At 44.8% G+C, this 18,396-nt stretch overlaps 1 protein-coding gene across 7 annotated transcripts in view; it reads left to right on the plus strand.

Moving 5' to 3' along the window:
- WDFY3 (WD repeat and FYVE domain containing 3) overlaps positions 1 to 18,396 on the plus strand; it is a 287,453-nt gene that overhangs the window by 264,404 nt on the left and 4,653 nt on the right. For all 7 annotated transcript variants that reach the window (XM_044945700.1, XM_044945697.1, XM_044945695.1 and 4 more), the window contains 6 exons: positions 1,329 to 1,508; positions 5,836 to 6,018; positions 7,434 to 7,530; positions 10,904 to 11,227; positions 11,846 to 11,957; positions 12,310 to 12,507. In XM_044945700.1, coding sequence (XP_044801635.1) covers positions 1,329 to 1,508; positions 5,836 to 6,018; positions 7,434 to 7,530; positions 10,904 to 11,227; positions 11,846 to 11,957; positions 12,310 to 12,507 — 1,094 coding nt within the window. The remainder of the gene's footprint in view (positions 1 to 1,328; positions 1,509 to 5,835; positions 6,019 to 7,433; positions 7,531 to 10,903; positions 11,228 to 11,845; positions 11,958 to 12,309; positions 12,508 to 18,396) is intronic.

The raw sequence follows: 18,396 nt of genomic DNA on the forward strand, positions 1-18,396 counted from the left end.
TAATGGAGTTTACATCTAGGTGTTTTCTGTGATAACAAATTTTAAAAGTAGTGTAACAATAATATCTGCCATTTATTGAACACCTGCCATGTTCAGGGCACTGTGCCGGGAGTTTAAAAAATGTAAAACTGCAGTCCTGACATTTCTACAAGATCATCAGCAGCCTGAGCTAATTAACACCTGGAAAAACCATGGCTTAGGGAACTTAAGACACAGGCCCACGTCACACCTTGTGGTAAAGCCAGGATATAAATTCAGTTCTGTGTGATTCCAAAGCTATTTTAAAACTAGCCTCAGACAAACAGTGCTGTTTTCAGTACCTATAGAAAGAATTGAGCTCCTCTTGCTTACTGCAGTGACCATCTCTATTGTCCAGAAACTTCAGTGGTTGCTGGGTCTAAAGGTGAGTCCTTGTCAGACACAGTCTCCACATGAGCAGGTGCAAGGCTCTCAATGCAGTTGGCTGGTCCAAACGCTCCTGCTTACGATATTTTCAATTTAGAAAATGGGCTTCAAAGCTAGCTAGCGTGCCTCTTAGCCCCTCAGTGCCAAGTACTTCTCACTTCGAACAGCCTTCTGGGTTTGCCAAGTACATAGTAAGGGTGTGTGCGTCACCAAAATTTGATAAATACTAAATACTTAGAAATTCCTAACAGTCATCTGAATCTTTTCCTTCAATATGTTTGTTTTCCTGCACTACCATTTCCCTGGATCCTGTTTCTCTTCATATCCCAGCAAAAGAGAAACGTGTTTATTCTGGTTTGAGAACAGGTCCCTCTCAGGTGCAGGAGACACCCAGGTGTGTCCAGCTCCTAACAGGTGCTCACCAGACACGTCAGAGCTGCATTTTCCCTGTATCTTCCTGGGACCATGTGTTACAACCACACACTTACATTTTTAAAAAACACATCCTATTGTAGTTCTGTAGAATGGACTTAGAGAATCAACAGCAGAAAAGAATAGATTCAGAGTTTAAATTCTGAATTTGGGGACTATGATCGATACATCTCCGTGTGGAGACGGGAAGTGTGAGAAAACCCCGGCTGGGTTGCAATTGCGACTCTCCCTTCCTTCTGAGATCCTGGGCTGAGGCCAGGAGAGAAGTAGGATATTAATGGAGAGTGGCGTCTCCCAAGTCCTCCACACTTCTCTCTTACCCCTGGTGGGGGAAGCAGGGACAGTGGCGAGAGAAGAATGAGGGCCTTCCAGACGCTGCTGCGCAAGGCGCTCCCCGCTAGCCTCTCGGTTCGCAGCGCACCCAGCTCTTTGGAGTCCAGTAAGGAACATGGCCACCGTGATCAGCCTGGTCTCATCTGTTCCCCTTTTAGGCCTTACTTGGCCACACGGATACGGTCACCTGTGCCACCGCGTCGTTAGCCTATCACATCATCGTCAGCGGGTCCCGAGACCGAACCTGCATCATCTGGGACCTGAACAAGCTATCATTCCTAACCCAGCTCCGAGGCCACCGGGCTCCCGTGTCTGCTCTGTGTATCAATGAATTAACCGTAAGTCGTAAATTGCTCACTTGGTTTGTGTGTAGGAACACGTAGCTCTGGCCAGCATAAATACAAAGTAACTCTACTCTGTAAGTTGATGGACATGCATCTTATAAAAGCCACTTGGTTTAGATGTTGTTTGCAAAAGCAAATGGATATTAAAGTTTGTAACCCAGAAAACAGTTCTGTCTTACAATCCAATCACTGCAGCAATACTTCAAAGAGCAAGATTTGGTTCAAAATAAAACAGTCTAGAATGCGCTTCTTTAAAAGCAAGGAATTTGTGGGATTTGTTAAAATTGTTGAAGTTTGATGAAATATGTTCAAAGTATTTATAAAGTGAGGAGAGTAATATTTGGGTACCCAAACAAGAGAAAAATTGTTGTAAAACGGTTTTCACAACAGATTCCAAGGGTATGAAAAAAAAATGGCCCTCAAAAATACAGTGAAACAGAACAAAATAAATGTGCTGACATAGGAGCCTCCATGCAGACTGGGCAAGGAGGGGGGAAAAGTCATTGGTTTGGGTGTTGGGAAGCAGGGAACATTCGGGGTAGGTTTACAGAGAATGAGGTCTCTGTGTCCAGGGCACAAATTCTCACATGTGCAGGTCGGTTTCACATGTGCACGTTAATGAGAACCCCCAGGCTCATCACTTCCTAGCTGTAAATGTTCACTCCCACCCTCGCTGTGAGCCCCGGGGATCGCGCTAGTGACACAGTGGTCCTAGCCTCGTAACACCATCAGCCACGGGCAGCTTTCCTTTCAAAGGAGGCATATCTTTAATTTATACCGGAAGATTCTGAATATTGAGTACTGTGCTTTCAGTCAAATACCTTGCAGTCACTCAGAGAAAAAAAAGAAAAGGAAATGTACTCATTGCTACTTAATGGCACTTGCAGTTGCGCCATGGACTTGCTAAGTCTTGTCTGACTCTCTTGTGACCCCATGCACTGTAGGCCGCCAGGCTCCTCTGTCCATGGGGATTCTCCAGGCAAGAATACTGGAGTGGGTTGCCATGCCCTCCTCCAGGGGATCTTCCCGACCCAGGGCCAGGGATCGAACCTGCATCTCCTGCATTGGCAGGTGGATTCTTTACCACTGAGCCACCAGGGAAGGCCAGTTAATGTCACTTAGATTGTCTCATAATAATACGAGTAATCACAGTCAGGAATGAGTGGGGAGCGTGTGGGGATAAGAGAGTCAAATTTGTTTTCATATATATTTGAAAGGCCTAAAATGCTTTTTTAAAACAGTACCTTCGGTTGCTCCTGCAAAGGCATCTAAGAGGAGGTTTATGGACATGTCAGTGCAGCAGAACCACTCTCATCTTCACTGTGTTGCTCTGAGTCAAATGCATAATTGCACAATTTCAAGCACTTTGTTTTATGATTGTTCTTCAGTGCTGAGGATTTTATTTCTAGTTGTCAATGGGGCCAGCATACACTCACTAGATTGCAGTAGTTGCTGCGGACACTACGGACAAGTTAGATTTTTCCCTTTGAAGATTCATTTGTCATCTCCATCACTCATGAGAAGATTTCTATTTCTGTTACAGTTTTATAGCCATCATCAAGTCTGCCTTACTGCAGTCTACACTTTGGGCGTAAGCTGCCTTGCAGCTGCCCTTTAATTCTCCTTACTCTCAACCTGCCTAACCACAGGGTTTGCTCAGACGCACTCTAATCGAGGCGCCCTGGAGTAATTGCAGAATGTCTTGCATAGTACATCATGGGGTGGCAGCCTCCCATCTCCTACAGAGACTGAACCCATTAATTAAAACTCAGTTGCTGACACTTGTCATCAGAGGTGGTTCAGGGGCTGATCCAGAGGTAGACACAGCAGTGCTTTGCTCACTATGGTTTTTGTTTGGTTCTTGCCACCTTGGTAAACTGGGGGAGAAGGGAAAGGAACAGTAGCAAGACCAGCATAGACAGTGGTTTGGAAAAGCACTGGGTCACGCCTGCCTTCCCTTACCTTCTCTCTTGCATGGGTCCTGCTGTTTCGTTTCTGGCTTTCCTCTGTTCTTGATGTTGCTGTTGTTCAGTTGCTCAATCATGCCCAACTCTTTGCAACTCCATGGACTGCAGCACGCCAGGCCTCCCTGTCCTTCACTATCTCCCAGAGCCTGCTCAAACTCATGTCCGTTGAGTCGGGGATGCCATCCAACCATCTCGTCCTCTGTCATCCCCTTCTCCTCCCACACACAATCATTTCCCAGCATCAGGGTCTTTTCTATTGAGTCAGCTGTTCACATAAGGTGGCTGAAGTATTGGAGCTTCAGCATCAGTCCTTCCAATGAATATTCAGGACTGATTTCTTTTAGGATGGACTGGTTGGATCTCCTTGCAGTCCAAGGACTTTCAAGAGTCTTCTCTAACACCACAGTTCAGAAGCATCAATTCTTTGGCACTCGGCTTTCTTTATAGTCCAACTCTCTTATCCATACATGACTACTGGAAGAACCATAGCTTTGACTAGATAGACCTTTGTCAGCAAAGTTAATGTCTCTGCTTTTTAATATGCTGTCTAGGTTGGCCATTGCTTTTTTTCCAAGGAGCAAGCATCTTTTCATTTCATGGCTGCATTCACCATCTGCAGTGATTTTGGAGCCCAAAAAAGTAAAGTCTGTCACTGTTTCCATTGTTTCCCCATCTGTTGGCCATGAAGTGATGGGACTGGATGCCATGATCCTAGTTTTTTGAATGTTGAGTTTTAAGCCAACTTTTTCACTCTCCTCTTTCACTTTGATCAAGAGGCTCTTTAGTTCTTCACTTTCTACCATAAGGGTGATGTCATTTGCATTTCTGAGGTTGTTGATATTTCTCTGGCAATCTTGATTTCAGCTTGTGTTTCATCCAGCCCAGCATTTTGCATGATGTATTCTGCATAGAAGTTAAATAAGCAGGGTGACAATATACAGCCTTGATGTTCTCCTTTCCCAATTTGAAACCAGTCCATTTTTCCATGTCTTTCTAACTGTTGCTTCTTGACCTACATACAGGTTTTTCAGGAGGTAGGAGAGGTGGTCTGGTATTCCCATCTCGAAGAGTTTTCCACAGTTTGTTGTGATTTACACAGTCAAAGGCTTTAGCGTAGTCAGAGAAGCAGAAGTAGATGTTTTTCTGAAGTTCTCTTGCTTTTTCTATGATCCAGTGGATGTTGGCAATTTGATATCTGCTTCCTCTGCCGTTTCTCAATCCAGCTTGAACATCTGGAAGTTCTCGGTTAACATCCTGTTGAAGCCTAACTTGGAGAATTTTGAGAATTGCTTTGCTAGCTTGTGAAATGAGTGCAATTGTACAGTAGTTTGAGCATTCTTTGGCCCTGCCTTTCTTTGGGATTGGAATAAAAACTGATCTTTTCCAGTCCTTGGCCATTGCTGAGTTTTCCAAATTTGCTGGCGTATTTATTGTTTTTGATGACCATCTTCCAATTCCTGTACATTGTCCTACACCCACTGGCTGTACTGAAATCCACCAGATCATTTCTGAAGTCAGACCTAGCATCACTCCTGTCAGACTATCTCAGGGATACGAGAGGCTGCCTGGGATGGTGTAAAAGCTTTGGGGTATCTAAAGGGCCCAGCGCACTAACCGACACACCATTGATGCTTCAGGAAGTAGCTTAGTTCCTTTAACAAAAGTGGGTTGTTTTTTCACCAAACTGGTAGAATTTGAAGGAAAAGCTTCATTTTTTTTCCCCCTATCTTTGGAACTCATGAAAAACTGACTTCTCAGCTCAGGGAGTCTTAGGGTTTATTCAGTGTGCCAAGAAATGACCTACATACTAGCTTTCTTCTTCTCTATTGTGAATACAAATTTGTAATAGGATATTACAGTGTTACCAAGATTTCATCTTTTTGTTTATTGAAGGAGAGAGTCCCAGCTGCACCAAAGTAAAAGATTTCTCTTCTACCCTGTGGCTTTTGTGATTGGGCTCATTTTGTAAAATTAAGTGGGTTCCTACCTCTTGGTGGAAGGTATAGATTTTGTAAACAGTAAGAGGTAAGAGAGTGGTTATCACCTCCTCAGATTACAGATAGCTTTGACATGGAATGCAGCAGGGCTCTGCTGAGTATGTGGAAGGGCTTCCACCTCCACCACCAGATCACCTTGGCCAGTCTTCATGCCACCTTGAACTCTTAAAGAGGCCTCTGTTCAGGGCATTTTTTTTTAAGTCAGCAAGCTCTGGATTCCAGGCTACCTCAGAAATTACCCAGTCACTAGTCAAAGCACTTGGAACCAGTGGTTCTCGAGAGCCAGACCAAAGATTCAGTTGCTGCTGAAAGGAGCGTGTCCTCTGCTGGGAGTGACGTTTCTCTTCCCCGTCTCAGGGGGACATCGTATCCTGCGCCGGCACGCACATCCACGTGTGGAGCATCAACGGGAACCCCGTCGTGAGCGTGAACACGTTCACAGGCAGGAGCCAGCAGATCATCTGCTGCTGCATGTCGGAGATGAACGAGTGGGACACGCAGAATGTCATCGTCACAGGACACTCGGATGGCGTGGTCCGGGTAGGTCCGCTGTGAGCACATGCGCCAGGGTGTTTGCTGCCCTGGTTCACCCGAAGCTTCTGTAGCTGTCTGCAGGTGAAGACACCTGGAGGTTGTCCTGCTGTTTAGCAAACTCGCGCTCCGATGTAGACCTTGGCCACTGGGTTATCAGACGTGGGGAGCATCAGTGACTCGGCCTCTTTTTCTGCCATTAAGCAGATGTGTTAGTGCTATTGACCACTTGACACAGGATCACTTAGACACCATTTCCCTGTCACGCTGCGATTGCTAGAAATGTCAGCTGCCCAAGTATTGGCCTTTCAGCCCGTCAGAAGGCTTCTTAGGGAAAATGCGAACCGTCTCTTCTCTGCAGAGGATCACAGAGCTCGATCATGCTTCCAGGGCCCTCACATCATCCATTCCTTTCTTGTCTCAGATCCTGGGCAATTTTACCTGAATCCTAGATCCATTTATCCTTTGCTTAGTTTTCATGTGTTGAAAAGAAAAGAAAGTGAAATCGCTCAGTTGTGTCCCACTCTTCGCAACCCCTTGGACTGTAGCCTACCAGGCTCCTCTGTCCATGGGATTTTTCCAGTCAAGAGTACTGGAGTGGGTTGCCATTTCCTTCTCCAGGGGATCGTTCCAACCCAGGGACCGAACCCAGGTCTCCCTTATGGTAGGCAGAAGCTTTACTGTCTGAGCCACCAGGGAAGCTGATGCGTTCATGCATTGGGCCTCTACCAAAAATGGAATCCACAGACTGTTTACCTTTTTAGTCTGTTCTAATACTTAGGTGTTTCTCTCGGGAGATTTTTCTTTATGTCCTTCTTTAATTATGCTCTGTAAAAGGAGAGAGCAGATGGTTGCTCCCCTTGTAATCACAGTCACAAGCAGAGCTACACAATGAGGCCATCGGCCACTCCCCGGCCACACACTACTCTCAGACTATGGGCACACCCCCAAAGGGCACACCCCCAAAGCCGCAGGCCTGCAGAGCAGCATCCCAGATCACTCTGTCTGTGAGGCATCATGAAGAGCACCCTAGCCAAACACGTCTAGGCTCCTACCTCCTGTACACCTTCTTGGAGGTGTAAAGTATATATCAGTGTATAAGGCTCACAGGGGTTTTGTAGGAAATAAGGAAGTGTACATAGTTGAACTGTGTTTCTGAAATCTCTTTGACCCCATTCCTTTTCTCTTGACTATGAAAAACCCACTGACATCTCATGCAACACAGTTTGGGGAGAACTGTTTAATTTGTAAGCAGTCCCTGCCACATTTTTCAAGATACAGGGAAACCTGACTGTACATAATAAGAGAAATCAGGTTACCTATTTAACCCTGAGAATCCATCTTCATGCAGTAACTCATAAATTGTTTCTGTAATCTGTTCAACTGTGTTGTTTTGTTTTGTTCCCATGCTTATTTAAATTCAGTTTTGGAGAATGGAATTTTTGCAAGTTCCTGAAACACCAGCCCCTGAGCCTGCTGAAGTCCTCGAAATGCAGGAAGACTGTCCAGAAGCACAAATCGGTATGGAATATTTTCTAAGTTTTGCAGTAATTTTCATGTTTCTTTTTTTTTTTTTAATCCTTATGAGAACTTACATCAACCAAGGTGAGCAAGAGCCTGAGGTCGGGCATTGCTGTCAGAAGTGGTCGTAACCACCTGGTGTGCAAAGCAGCCTGGCAGGCTCAGAGTTCTCTGGTTCATCAGGCAACGCCCCGAGTGGTAGTGTCTCATGGTCAGCTTTCGCATCCCACGATACATACAGTTACAAGCTTCCCAGAATACCAGAGGCTTGGCCTTTCCATTCTGAGAAATACAAAGCAGGTCCAAGAGTCCACGGTCCAGTGAGTCAGGGGGCCACACCTCAGTGCCACCCATCACCTGAACAGCTCCGTGTGAGTGACAGGGCAGCACCATGTTTGTAAACTATTCACAGAGACAGACCAGAGTCCATGCCCTAGACCCCCTCAGAACGGGCCTTCATCAGACAGAAACCTGGTGGTCTGTATTCTTGTTGTTTAGTCGCCAAGTCATGTGCGACTCTTTGCGACCCCATGCACTGTAGCCCACCAGGTTTCTCTGGCCATCTATTTCCCAGGCAGGAATACTGGAGTGGGTTGCCATTTCCTCCTCCAGGGTATCTTCCCAGCCCAGGGATTAAACCCACATCTCCTGCATTGGCAGGCAGGTTCTTGGTACCACTGAGCCACCAGGGAAGCCCCAGTCTTTGTTCTGTATCTGCTGTTTGTGAAGCACTTTAACATTTTCCAGTGAAATATAGATTTATTTGTGTGTGTATATACACACACACACACAGAATGTTTGGAAATGGCACCAAAGAATCAAGCTAAGGTATGCTTTGGGTTACTGAGTCTCCAGAGAAGTACCTCTCGCTGATTTAGATCAACTGGTCCAAGACTCTTCATAGAAAGGAACAGGGCTTTAAGTTCAACCTCTAGATCATGTCTCCATGACTAATTTTTGTACATTGAGAATTCAGCATGAGTTTGACAATATGAGGAAGTTGTTAAGGGAAAAGACTTACTATCAGAAAGACACAAATCCTTCTCCTTGTAAGCTGACAGTAGCTTTTATTTTCTTTGCCAGAACCGATGAGCAGGACATTGTAATGCTTGTATGACTTGAATGTGTGTAAATTTCCACATAGACAATTGCAGCTGCACTAAGAAGAAAGGCATCTGGGTGTTTGAAGACCTACACTCAGAATTCAGTTCAGTTAGTATTTGAGAGTTAATAACTGTCATGTGTCAGACATTGACTGTTCAGCGTAATGAGAAGTGTGTCCCTCTCCCTTCCTCTTAACAAAGCTTGTAGGTGAAAAACAGGGAAATACAAATAAGGACAGAAGAAGGGGTCAGATTCAGGGAGGAGAGACATTTGTATGTCTCCGTCCTCTTTATGTTTTCACATTGTGGACAAAGTTTGGCAGGAGTGGCAGAGGCGGAGAGCAGCCCACAGAAGGGGTTAACTTGGGACCATGTCAAAGTGGTAGGACTCAAGGGCAGGGCCCCAGATGAAAAACAGAGCTAGTGGCTCTCTGGAAATCAAACCCGTGTCAAAGACCACTGTTTGAAGATTTCCATGATCATAAGCCATTGGGTTAAAAAAAAAAACCCTGAGATTAGCCAACCAGATTACTAACGTTAGTAGAAGTGTTAATCGCTCAGTTATGTCCAACTCTGTGTAATCCCATGGACTGTCTCCTCTGTCCATGGGATTTCCCAGGCAGGAATAATGGAGTGGGTTGCCATTTCCTCCTTCGGGTGGATCTTCAGGTTTGATCCCTGGGTCTACTTCATTGCAGGCAGACTTTACCACAGGCAAATTAAGTATTTGTCTAGTTAAAAAATACGCATAGTGGACTGGTGCTTGCTCACTTGTTTGTTTGTTTGTTTTTGGCTGAGTCAAGGTGCAGGTGTGGCACGCAGGGTCTTCACTGACACACGCGGGTTCATGGGCTCCAGCGCGAACGGCTTCAATAGTGGAGGCACACAGGCTGAGCTGCCCTGCGGCGTGTGAGACCTTAGTTCCCTGACCAGGGATCAAACCTGTATCTCCATTGAAAGGCAAATTCTTAACCACTGGACCACCATGGAGGTCCCTGCTCTCTTGTTCTTGCTCTCTCCTTTATTCCAGTTACATATATTTGAAAAGTAGGTGAAAGTGTTGGTCGCTTAGTAGTGTCTGACTCTTTGCAATCCCGTGGACTGTAGCCTGCCAGGCTCCTCTGTCCATGGGATTCTCCAGGCAAGGATACTGGAGTGGGTTGCCATTCCCTTCTCCAGGGGATCTTCCTGACATAGGGATTGAACCTGGGTCTCCTGCACTGCAGGCAGATAGATTCTTTACCGTCTGAGCCACCAGGAAAGCCAGTTTTCCCTCCAGTAGACTATTGCAAGGGAATTGATCTGAAGAAATGCACAATAACAATGGAAAGAGGAGGAAGAACAAAATTCTCAATTAAGATTTCTATCCATAGTCTGTTCATCTGTGCTGTCATTTATATTGACTGCTATGTGGAAGGCACCATGCTGGGACTCCTTCTCTCCAACTGACCACTGTCTTGCAGAAATAATGACCAAATGTGATAGTTTGGGGTGATAATTTTAAATGTGTGAGAGCCATACAGCTGTTAAAGGAGCCCAGAAGAGAGAGTTAACTTTCTGTTGCAGGAACCATGTAAGATTTTAGAGAAAGAAGCATTTAAGATATGTCTTAAAAGAGAGGTCACATCGAAACACACAGATACTGGGAAGATGGGTCCAGGCAGGGCCAACCCACGTGCGCAAAACTCGCAGCAAGGAGGAGCAGGGCTGCATGGAGAGCACATGGAGAGCAGGGGGCGCGTCCAGCTGAGCTGTGGCCGCGAGGCAGGTGCAGGCGGCGAGAGGCTCGTAAAGGCAGGCTTTGGCTGGATCGTGAAAGAATAAATGCCGGTCTAAGGATTTGGGCCACAACAGTCTATGAACTCTGAAATTCTACCATTTTTCTATCATACCTAACTGAAAATTTTGGCAATTTATTTGCCTTTATGGCTTCCCAGTTTGAGCTAGTGATAAATAACCCTCTTACCAGTGAAGGAGACATAAGAGATGGGGGTTTGATCCCTGGGTCAGGAAGGTCCCCTGGAGGAGGACATGGCAACCCACTCCAGTATTCTTGCCTGGAGAATCCCATGGAGAGAGGAGCCTGGCGGGCTACAGTCCACAGGGCCACAAAGACTGGGAAACAACTGAAGCGACTTTGCATATTGTAATATTGAGCTTAAATTACTGTCTCTCGTGTCTTAACCCGTAGAGGAAAAATACCAGTGGGACAAAGCTAGATCTAACCATGATGTGTGTGTGTTTTCTAATTCCCCCAATGCATCACCCAGGGCAAGAAGCCCAGGACGAGGACAGCAGCGATTCCGAAGCCGACGAGCAGAGCGTCAGCCAGGACCCCAAGGACACGCCCAGCCAGCCCAGCAGCACCAGCCACCGGCCCCGGGCAGCCTCCTGCCGAGCCACAGCCACCTGGTATAACGACAGTGGCTCCGACGACTCCAGGCGCTGGTCCGATCAGCTCAGCCTCGATGAGAAAGACGGCTTCATATTTGTGAACTATTCAGAGGGCCAGAGCAGACCTCATCTTCAGACTCCCCTTAACCACCCCCACCCCAATCCCATCGAGGCGCGGAATTACAGCCGATTGAAGCCTGGTAACTCGGAAGTCCCACGTCTGTTTCTCAAGCGTTGTGGGTTGGCGAGGGTCGGTGGACTGAGGCAGAGCGCTGCAGCTCTTCTTTGCCCCATCCCTGTGACCGAGGCCGCCCGCCAAGAGGGCCTCACGTTTCTTCTTGTGTAAAGTGGACCTAGAGACCCTTGGAGATTCCATCCTACAGTAGCATTTGCAATATGTTGGGCATGTTGTAAAGAAAAATAACCTCAAACCAAAACTTCATTCATTCACAAATTATGAAAGCTTTTGAAAATGGGTAGGCTATGGATTACGGATAAATAGATAAAACTCTATTCACAGAGAACTTTACCTGTGATAGAGTTAGGGGCCACGTCCTCAACTGGAGAAGTTGTGTCTTGTACTGAGGGTTTCCCCCTCTCCATGTTTGTCCTTGTGAAGGCCTAACTGAGTCCATGGTCAGTGTCAGGCTAGACTGCTGGACCTTGAATAACCAAGGCAGCAGTGACCAAGAACCAGAGAGGCTGCCAGAGCTGTGTTCGGCTGCACCCTGAAGTTTGAGGGCCCTTTGTCAGGGGCCACCTACCATACATGGGCTCCCTTTGCTTCATCAGTCATGCGTTGCCCTTTTCCGCCCCAGGGTACCGCTGGGAACGGCAGCTGGTGTTCAGGAGTAAGCTGACCATGCACACGGCCTTCGACCGGAAGGACAACGCTCACCCTGCCGAGATCACTGCATTGGGCGTCTCCAAGTAAGTGGCCAGCTCTCCTGGGGCCCAGCCCAGGCACCCACACTCAAGCCACCTCTGGGGAGCACAGGTTTCATCTGTATTATCCTGTGGGGCTGTACCAGACACACCAGGACACCTGCCAGTGTGTGGATTTCACTTGTGAATTTCAAAACCAAAAAACTTTGCCTTCTCTGTTCTTCAGAGATACAGCATGATTTGATGCATGGAGGGTCGAGATGGAAGTGCGCATTCTGGCTCAGTGCTGTTCTGTGCCTGTTCATGCTCGACCCCTCCCCAGCACACACATCCACTGGGGACTGGGGTCACAGGGAGCTGCGGCCGCGTGGCGGTGACTCTGCCGTGTCTCCTGCAGGGACCACAGCAGGATCCTCGTGGGCGACAGTCGGGGCCGGGTGTTCAGCTGGTCTGTGAGCGACCAGCCCGGCCGCTCCGCCGCTGACCACTGGGTGAAGGACGAAGGAGGGGACAGCTGTTCAGGCTGCTCCGTGCGGTTCTCTCTCACGGAAAGACGGCACCATTGCAGGAACTGCGGTCAGCTCTTCTGCCAGAAGTAAGATGAGATGCAAGCTTTCTTTCCTTTTAATTAAAAAATTAATTTTTGTTTGTTTATCTTTAGTTGCTCTGGGTCTCTGCCGTGAGCAGGCTTTCCTCTAGTTGCGGCGAGGGTTCGGGCTACTCTCTAGTTGCGGTGCTCGGCTTCTCCTCACCGTGGCATCTCCTCATCGTGGCTTCTTCTCACCATGGCTTCTCCTCACTGTGGCTTCTCTTCTTGCAGAGGCAGGGCTCTAGGTGCACAGGCTTCAGTAGATGTGATTCATGGGCTCAGTGGCCCAGTGGCGGCTGGGATCTTCACCCCGGGTTTGAACCTGTGTCCCCTGCATTAGCAGGCTGACTTTTTTTTTTTTTTTTTTTTTAATTTTTATTTTATTTTTAAACTTTACATAATTGTATTAGTTTTGCCAAATACCAAAATGAATCCACCACAGGTATACATGTGTTCCCCATCCTGAACCCTCCTCCCTCCTCCCTCCCCATTCCATCCCTCTGGGTCGTCCCAGTGCACCAGCCCCAAGCATCCAGTATCATGCATCGAACCTGGACTGGCAACTCGTTTCATACATGATATTTTACATGTTTCAATGCCATTCTCCCAAATCTTCCCACCCTCTCCCTCTCTCACAGAGTCCATAAGACTGTTCTATACATCAGTGTCTCTTTTGCTGTCTCGTACACAGGGTTATTGTTACCATCTTTCTAAATTCCATATATATGCGTTAGTATACTGTATTGGTGTTTCTCTTTCTGGCTTACTTCACTCTGTATAATAGGCTCCAGTTTCATCCACCTCATTAGAACTGATTCAAATGTATTCTTTTTAATGGCTGAGTAATACTCCATTGTGTATATGTACCACCGCTTTCTTATCCATTCATCTGCTGATGGACATCTAGGTTGCTTCCATGTCCTGGCTATTATAAACAGTGCTGCGATGAACATTGGGGTACACGTGTCTCTTTCCCTTCTGGTTTCCTCGGTGTGTATGCCCAGCAGTGGGATTGCTGAATCATAAGGCAGTTCTATTTCCAGTTTTTTAAGGAATCTCCACACTGTTCTCCATAGTGGCTGTACTAGTTTGCATTCCCACCAACAGTGCAAGAGGGTTCCCTTTTCTCCACACCCTCTCCAGCATTTTTTGCTGGTAGACTTTTGGATCGCAGCCATTCTGACTGGTGTGAAATGGTACCTCATAGTGGTTTTGATGTGCATTTCTCTGATAATGAGTGATGTTGAGCATCTTTTCATGTGTTTGTTAGCTATCTGTATGTCTTCTTTGGAGAAATGTCTATTTAGTTCTTTGGCCCATTTTTGATTGGGTCATTTATTTTTCTGGAGTTGAGCTGTAGGAGTTGCTTGTATATTCTCGAGATTAGTTGTTTGTCAGTTGCTTCATTTGCTATTATCTTCTCCCATTCTGAAGGCTGTCTTTTCACCTTGCTAATAGTTTCCTTTGATGTGCAGAAGCTTTTAAGGTTAATTAGGTCCCATTTGTTTATTTTTGCTTTTATTTCCAATATTCTGGGAGGTGGGTCATAGAGGATCCTGCTGTGATGTATGTCGGAGAGTGTTTTGCCTATGTTCTCTTCTAGGAGTTTTATAGTTTCTGGTCTTACGTTTAGATCTTTAATCCATTTTGAGTTTATTTTTGTGTATGGTGTTAGAAAGTGTTCTAGTTTCATTCTTTTACAAGTGGTTGACCAGATTTCCCAGCACCACTTGTTAAAGAGATTGTCTTTAATCCATTGTATATTCTTGCCTCCTTTGTCAAAGATAAGGTGTCCATATGTGCGTGGATTTATCTCTGGGCTTTCTATTTTGTTCCATTGATCTATATTTCTGTCTTTGTGCCAGTACCATACTGTCTTGATAACTGTGGCTTTGTAGTAGAGCCTGAAGTCAGGTAGGTTGATTCCTCCAGTTCCATTCTTCTTTCTCAAGATCGCTTTGGCTATTCGAGGTTTTTTATATTTCCATACAAATTGTGAAATTATTTGTTCTAGCTCTGTGAAGAATGCTGTTGGTAGCTTGATAGGGATTGCATTGAATCTATAGATTGCTTTGGGTAGTATACTCATTTTCACTATATTGATTCTTCCAATCCATGAACATGGTATATTTCTCCATCTGTTAGTGTCCTCTTTGATTTCTTTCACCAGTGTTTTATAGTTTTCTATATATAGGTCTTTAGTTTCTTTAGGTAGATATATTCCTAAGTATTTTATTCTTTCCGTTGCAATGGTGAATGGAATTGTTTCCTTAATTTCTCTTTCTGTTTTCTCATTATTAGTGTATAGGAATGCAAGGGATTTCTGTGTGTTGATTTTATATCCTGCAACTTTACTATAGTCATTGATTAGTTCTAGTAATTTTCTGGTGGAGTCTTTAGGGTTTTCTATGTAGAGGATCATGTCATCTGCAAACAGTGAGAGCTTTACTTCTTCTTTTCCAATTTGGATTCCTTTTATTTCTTTTTCTGCTCTGATTGCTGTGGCCAAAACTTCCAAAACTATGTTGAATAGTAATGGTGAAAGTGGGCACCCTTGTCTTGTTCCTGACTTTAGAGGAAATGCTTTCGATTTTTCACCACTGAGGATAATGTTTGCTGTGGGTTTGTCATATATAGCTTTTATTATGTTGAGGTATGTTCCTTCTATTCCTGCTTTCTGGAGAGTTTTTATCATAAATGGATGTTGAATTTTGTCACAGGCTTTCTCTGCATCTATTGAGATAATCATATGGTTTTTATTTTTCAATTTGTTAATGTGGTGTATTACATTGATTGATTTGCAGATATTGAAGAATCCTTGCATCCCTGGGATAAAGCCCACTTGGTCATGGTGTATGATCTTTTTAATGTGTTGTTGGATTCTGATTGCTAGAATTTTGTTAAGGATTTTTGCATCTATGTTCATCAGTGATATTGGCCTGTAGTTTTCTTTTTTTGTGGGATCTTTGTCAGGTTTTGGTATTAGGGTGATTGTGGCCTCATAGAATGAGTTTGGAAGTTTACCATCCTCTGCAATTTTCTGGAAGAGTTTGAGCAGGATAGGTGTTAGGTCTTCTCTAAATTTTTGGTAGAATTCAGCTGTGAAACCGTCTGGACCTGGGCTTTTGTTTGCTGGAAGATTTTTGATTACAGTTTCAATTTCCGTGTTTGTGATGGGTCTGTTAAGATTTTCTATTTCTTCCTGGTCGAGTTTTGGAGAGTTGTACTTTTCTAAGAATTTGTCCATTTCTTCCACGTTGTCCATTTTATTGGCATATAATTGTTGATAGTAGTCTCTTATGATCCTTTGTATTTCTGTGTTGTCTGTTGTGATCTCTCCATTTTCATTTCTAATTTTATTGATTTGATTTTTCTCCCTTTGTTTCTTGATGAGTCTGGCTAATGGTTTGTCAATTTTATTTATCCTTTCAAAAAACCAGCTTTTGGTTTTGTTGATTTTTGCTATGATCTCTTTTGTTTCTTTTGCATTTATTTCTGCTCTAAGTTTTAAGATTTCTTTCCTTCTGCTAACCCTGGGGTTCTTCATTTCTTCCTTTTCTAGTTGCTTTAGGTGTAGAGTTAGGTTATTTATTTGACTTTTTTCTTGTTTCTTGAGGTGTGCCTGTATCGCTATGAACTTTCCCCTTAGGACTGCTTTTACCATGTCCCACAGGTTTTGGGTTGTTGTGTTTTCATTTTCATTCGTTTCTATGCAAATTTTGATTTCTTTTTTGATTTCTTCTGTGATTTGTTGGTTATTCAGCAGCGTGTTGTTCAGCCTCCATATGTTGGAATTTTTAATAGTTTTTCTCCTGTAATTGAGGTCTAATCTTACTGCATTGTGGTCAGAAAAGATGCTTGGAATGATTTCTATTTTTTTTCATTTACCAAGGCTAGCTTTATGGCCCAGGATGTGATCTATCCTGGAGAAGGTTCCATGTGCGCTTGAGAAAAAGGTGAAATTCATTGTTTTGGGATGAAATGTCCTATAGATATCAATTAGGTCTAACTGGTCTATTGTATCATTTAAAGTTTGTGTTTCCTTGTTAATTTTCTGTCTAGTTGATCTATCCATAGGTGTGAGTGGGGTATTAAAGTCTCCCACTATTATTGTGTTATTGTTAATTTCTCCTTTCATACTTGTTAGCATTTGTCTTACATACTGCGGTGCTCCAGTGTTGGGTGCATATATAATTGTTATATCTTCTTCTTGGATTGATCCTTTGATCATTATGAAGTGACCATCTTTGTCTCTTTTCACAGGGCAGGCTGACTTTTAACCACTGGACCACCAGGGAGGTCCTTGATGGACTCAAGGGATTTTCTTTCATTTTCTCAGAACAATAAGCAATACTGCAGTGCACACCATTATAAATGCCCTCTTCATTCACAAGCTGGAGTTTCCCTAGAGGAGATACCTCGGAAAGGAACTGATAGATGGCAGACGTACCCCTGAGCTTAAGTAGCTACGGCCACGTTACTCTCCAGAACAGTAGTGCCGGTTCGCTCTCCCTCCAGCGGGATATGTCGGTTCCTGCAGTGCTTATTCATACCTGGTACCGCCAAGCTTTTCCACTGTTGCCAATCTGATAGCCAGATTGTGTTGTTTTAACTTGCAGCGTTTCTGAGGTTGAACATCTCTTCATATGCTTATTGGCAGTTTTGAGTTTCCTCTTGGGTAACTTGGCCCATTTCCCCTTTGGGTTTGCTCTTCTGTTTTTTTCCACCTACTTGAGGAGTTGTTTTGTATCCTGGGCTCTGATCCTTTGCCTTATATATGTCTTGCAGATATCTTCTGCCAGTCTGTGGCTTGTGTTTTTAACTTGATGTATGTTTTTTTCTGGCACACGGGTTTAGAATTTTGATGTAGTAGCATGTGTTACTTTTTATGACTTTTGCTTCTTTTTTTGGCCTTAAAAAATCTTTCTCTGTACTGAGGTCATGAAGATGGCCTTGTTCATTTTCTTTTAAAAGTTTCAAAGTTTTGTTTTTCACATTTGGGTCTTTAGGTTCAAATCCACTTGGAATTTATTTGGGGGTACGACATGAGGTGGGGATCACTTACATTTCCCAGGTGTGAAGCGTCAGCTGTCCCATATGCATTGACTCCTTGGCATCTCTGTCATATACTGGGGTCCCACATACGCATGTTCGGGCCTTACTTTCCTTTTTTTAACATTTATTTACTTAGATATTTGCCTGTTAGTCTCTCAGTTGTGTCCAACTCTTTGTGACCCTTCGGACTGTAGCCTGTCAGCCTCCTCTGTCCATGGGATTTCCCAGGCAAGAATGTATCTTGTACATATTTTTGACTGCACTGGGTCTTCATTGCTATTCGTGGGCTTTCTCCAGTTGCAGTGTGGCCTACCCTTCATTGCGGTACATGGGCTTCTCTTGTTGCAGAGCACAGGTCCTAGGGTGTGTGGGCTCAGTAGTTGTGGCACACAGGCTTAGTTTCTCCGAGGTATGTGGGATCTTCCCAGACCAGGGATTGAACCCATGTGCCCTGCATTGGCAGGCAGATTCTTAACCACTAGACCATCAGGGAAGCCCCAGTCCTTAGTTTTCATGGCAGACAACAGAAAAGACGCCCCAGGCAGCACTCACTAATATTTATATCGCCTTACTCGAAAGACGCTTTCACAGAAAAGACGCCCCAGGCAGCACTCACTAATATTTATATCGCCTTACTCGAAAGACGTTTTCACAGAAACCACCAAGTGTGCCATTGCTCCTGAGCCAGTCACTGAGGGCCTTGGCTTATTGGAAAGGCTACGGTCTTGGGTTTACACTGCCCGGGTGCTCACTGGGCTGTTGTCCATTGCGTCATCTCAGCACATTACTAGCCCTCTCTGAAATCACATATGAGTTTTGTAAAGCACCAGATGCAAATCT

This window comes from Bubalus bubalis, chromosome 7, assembly GCF_019923935.1.
Source record: "Bubalus bubalis isolate 160015118507 breed Murrah chromosome 7, NDDB_SH_1, whole genome shotgun sequence".
NCBI lineage: Eukaryota > Metazoa > Chordata > Mammalia > Artiodactyla > Bovidae > Bubalus > Bubalus bubalis.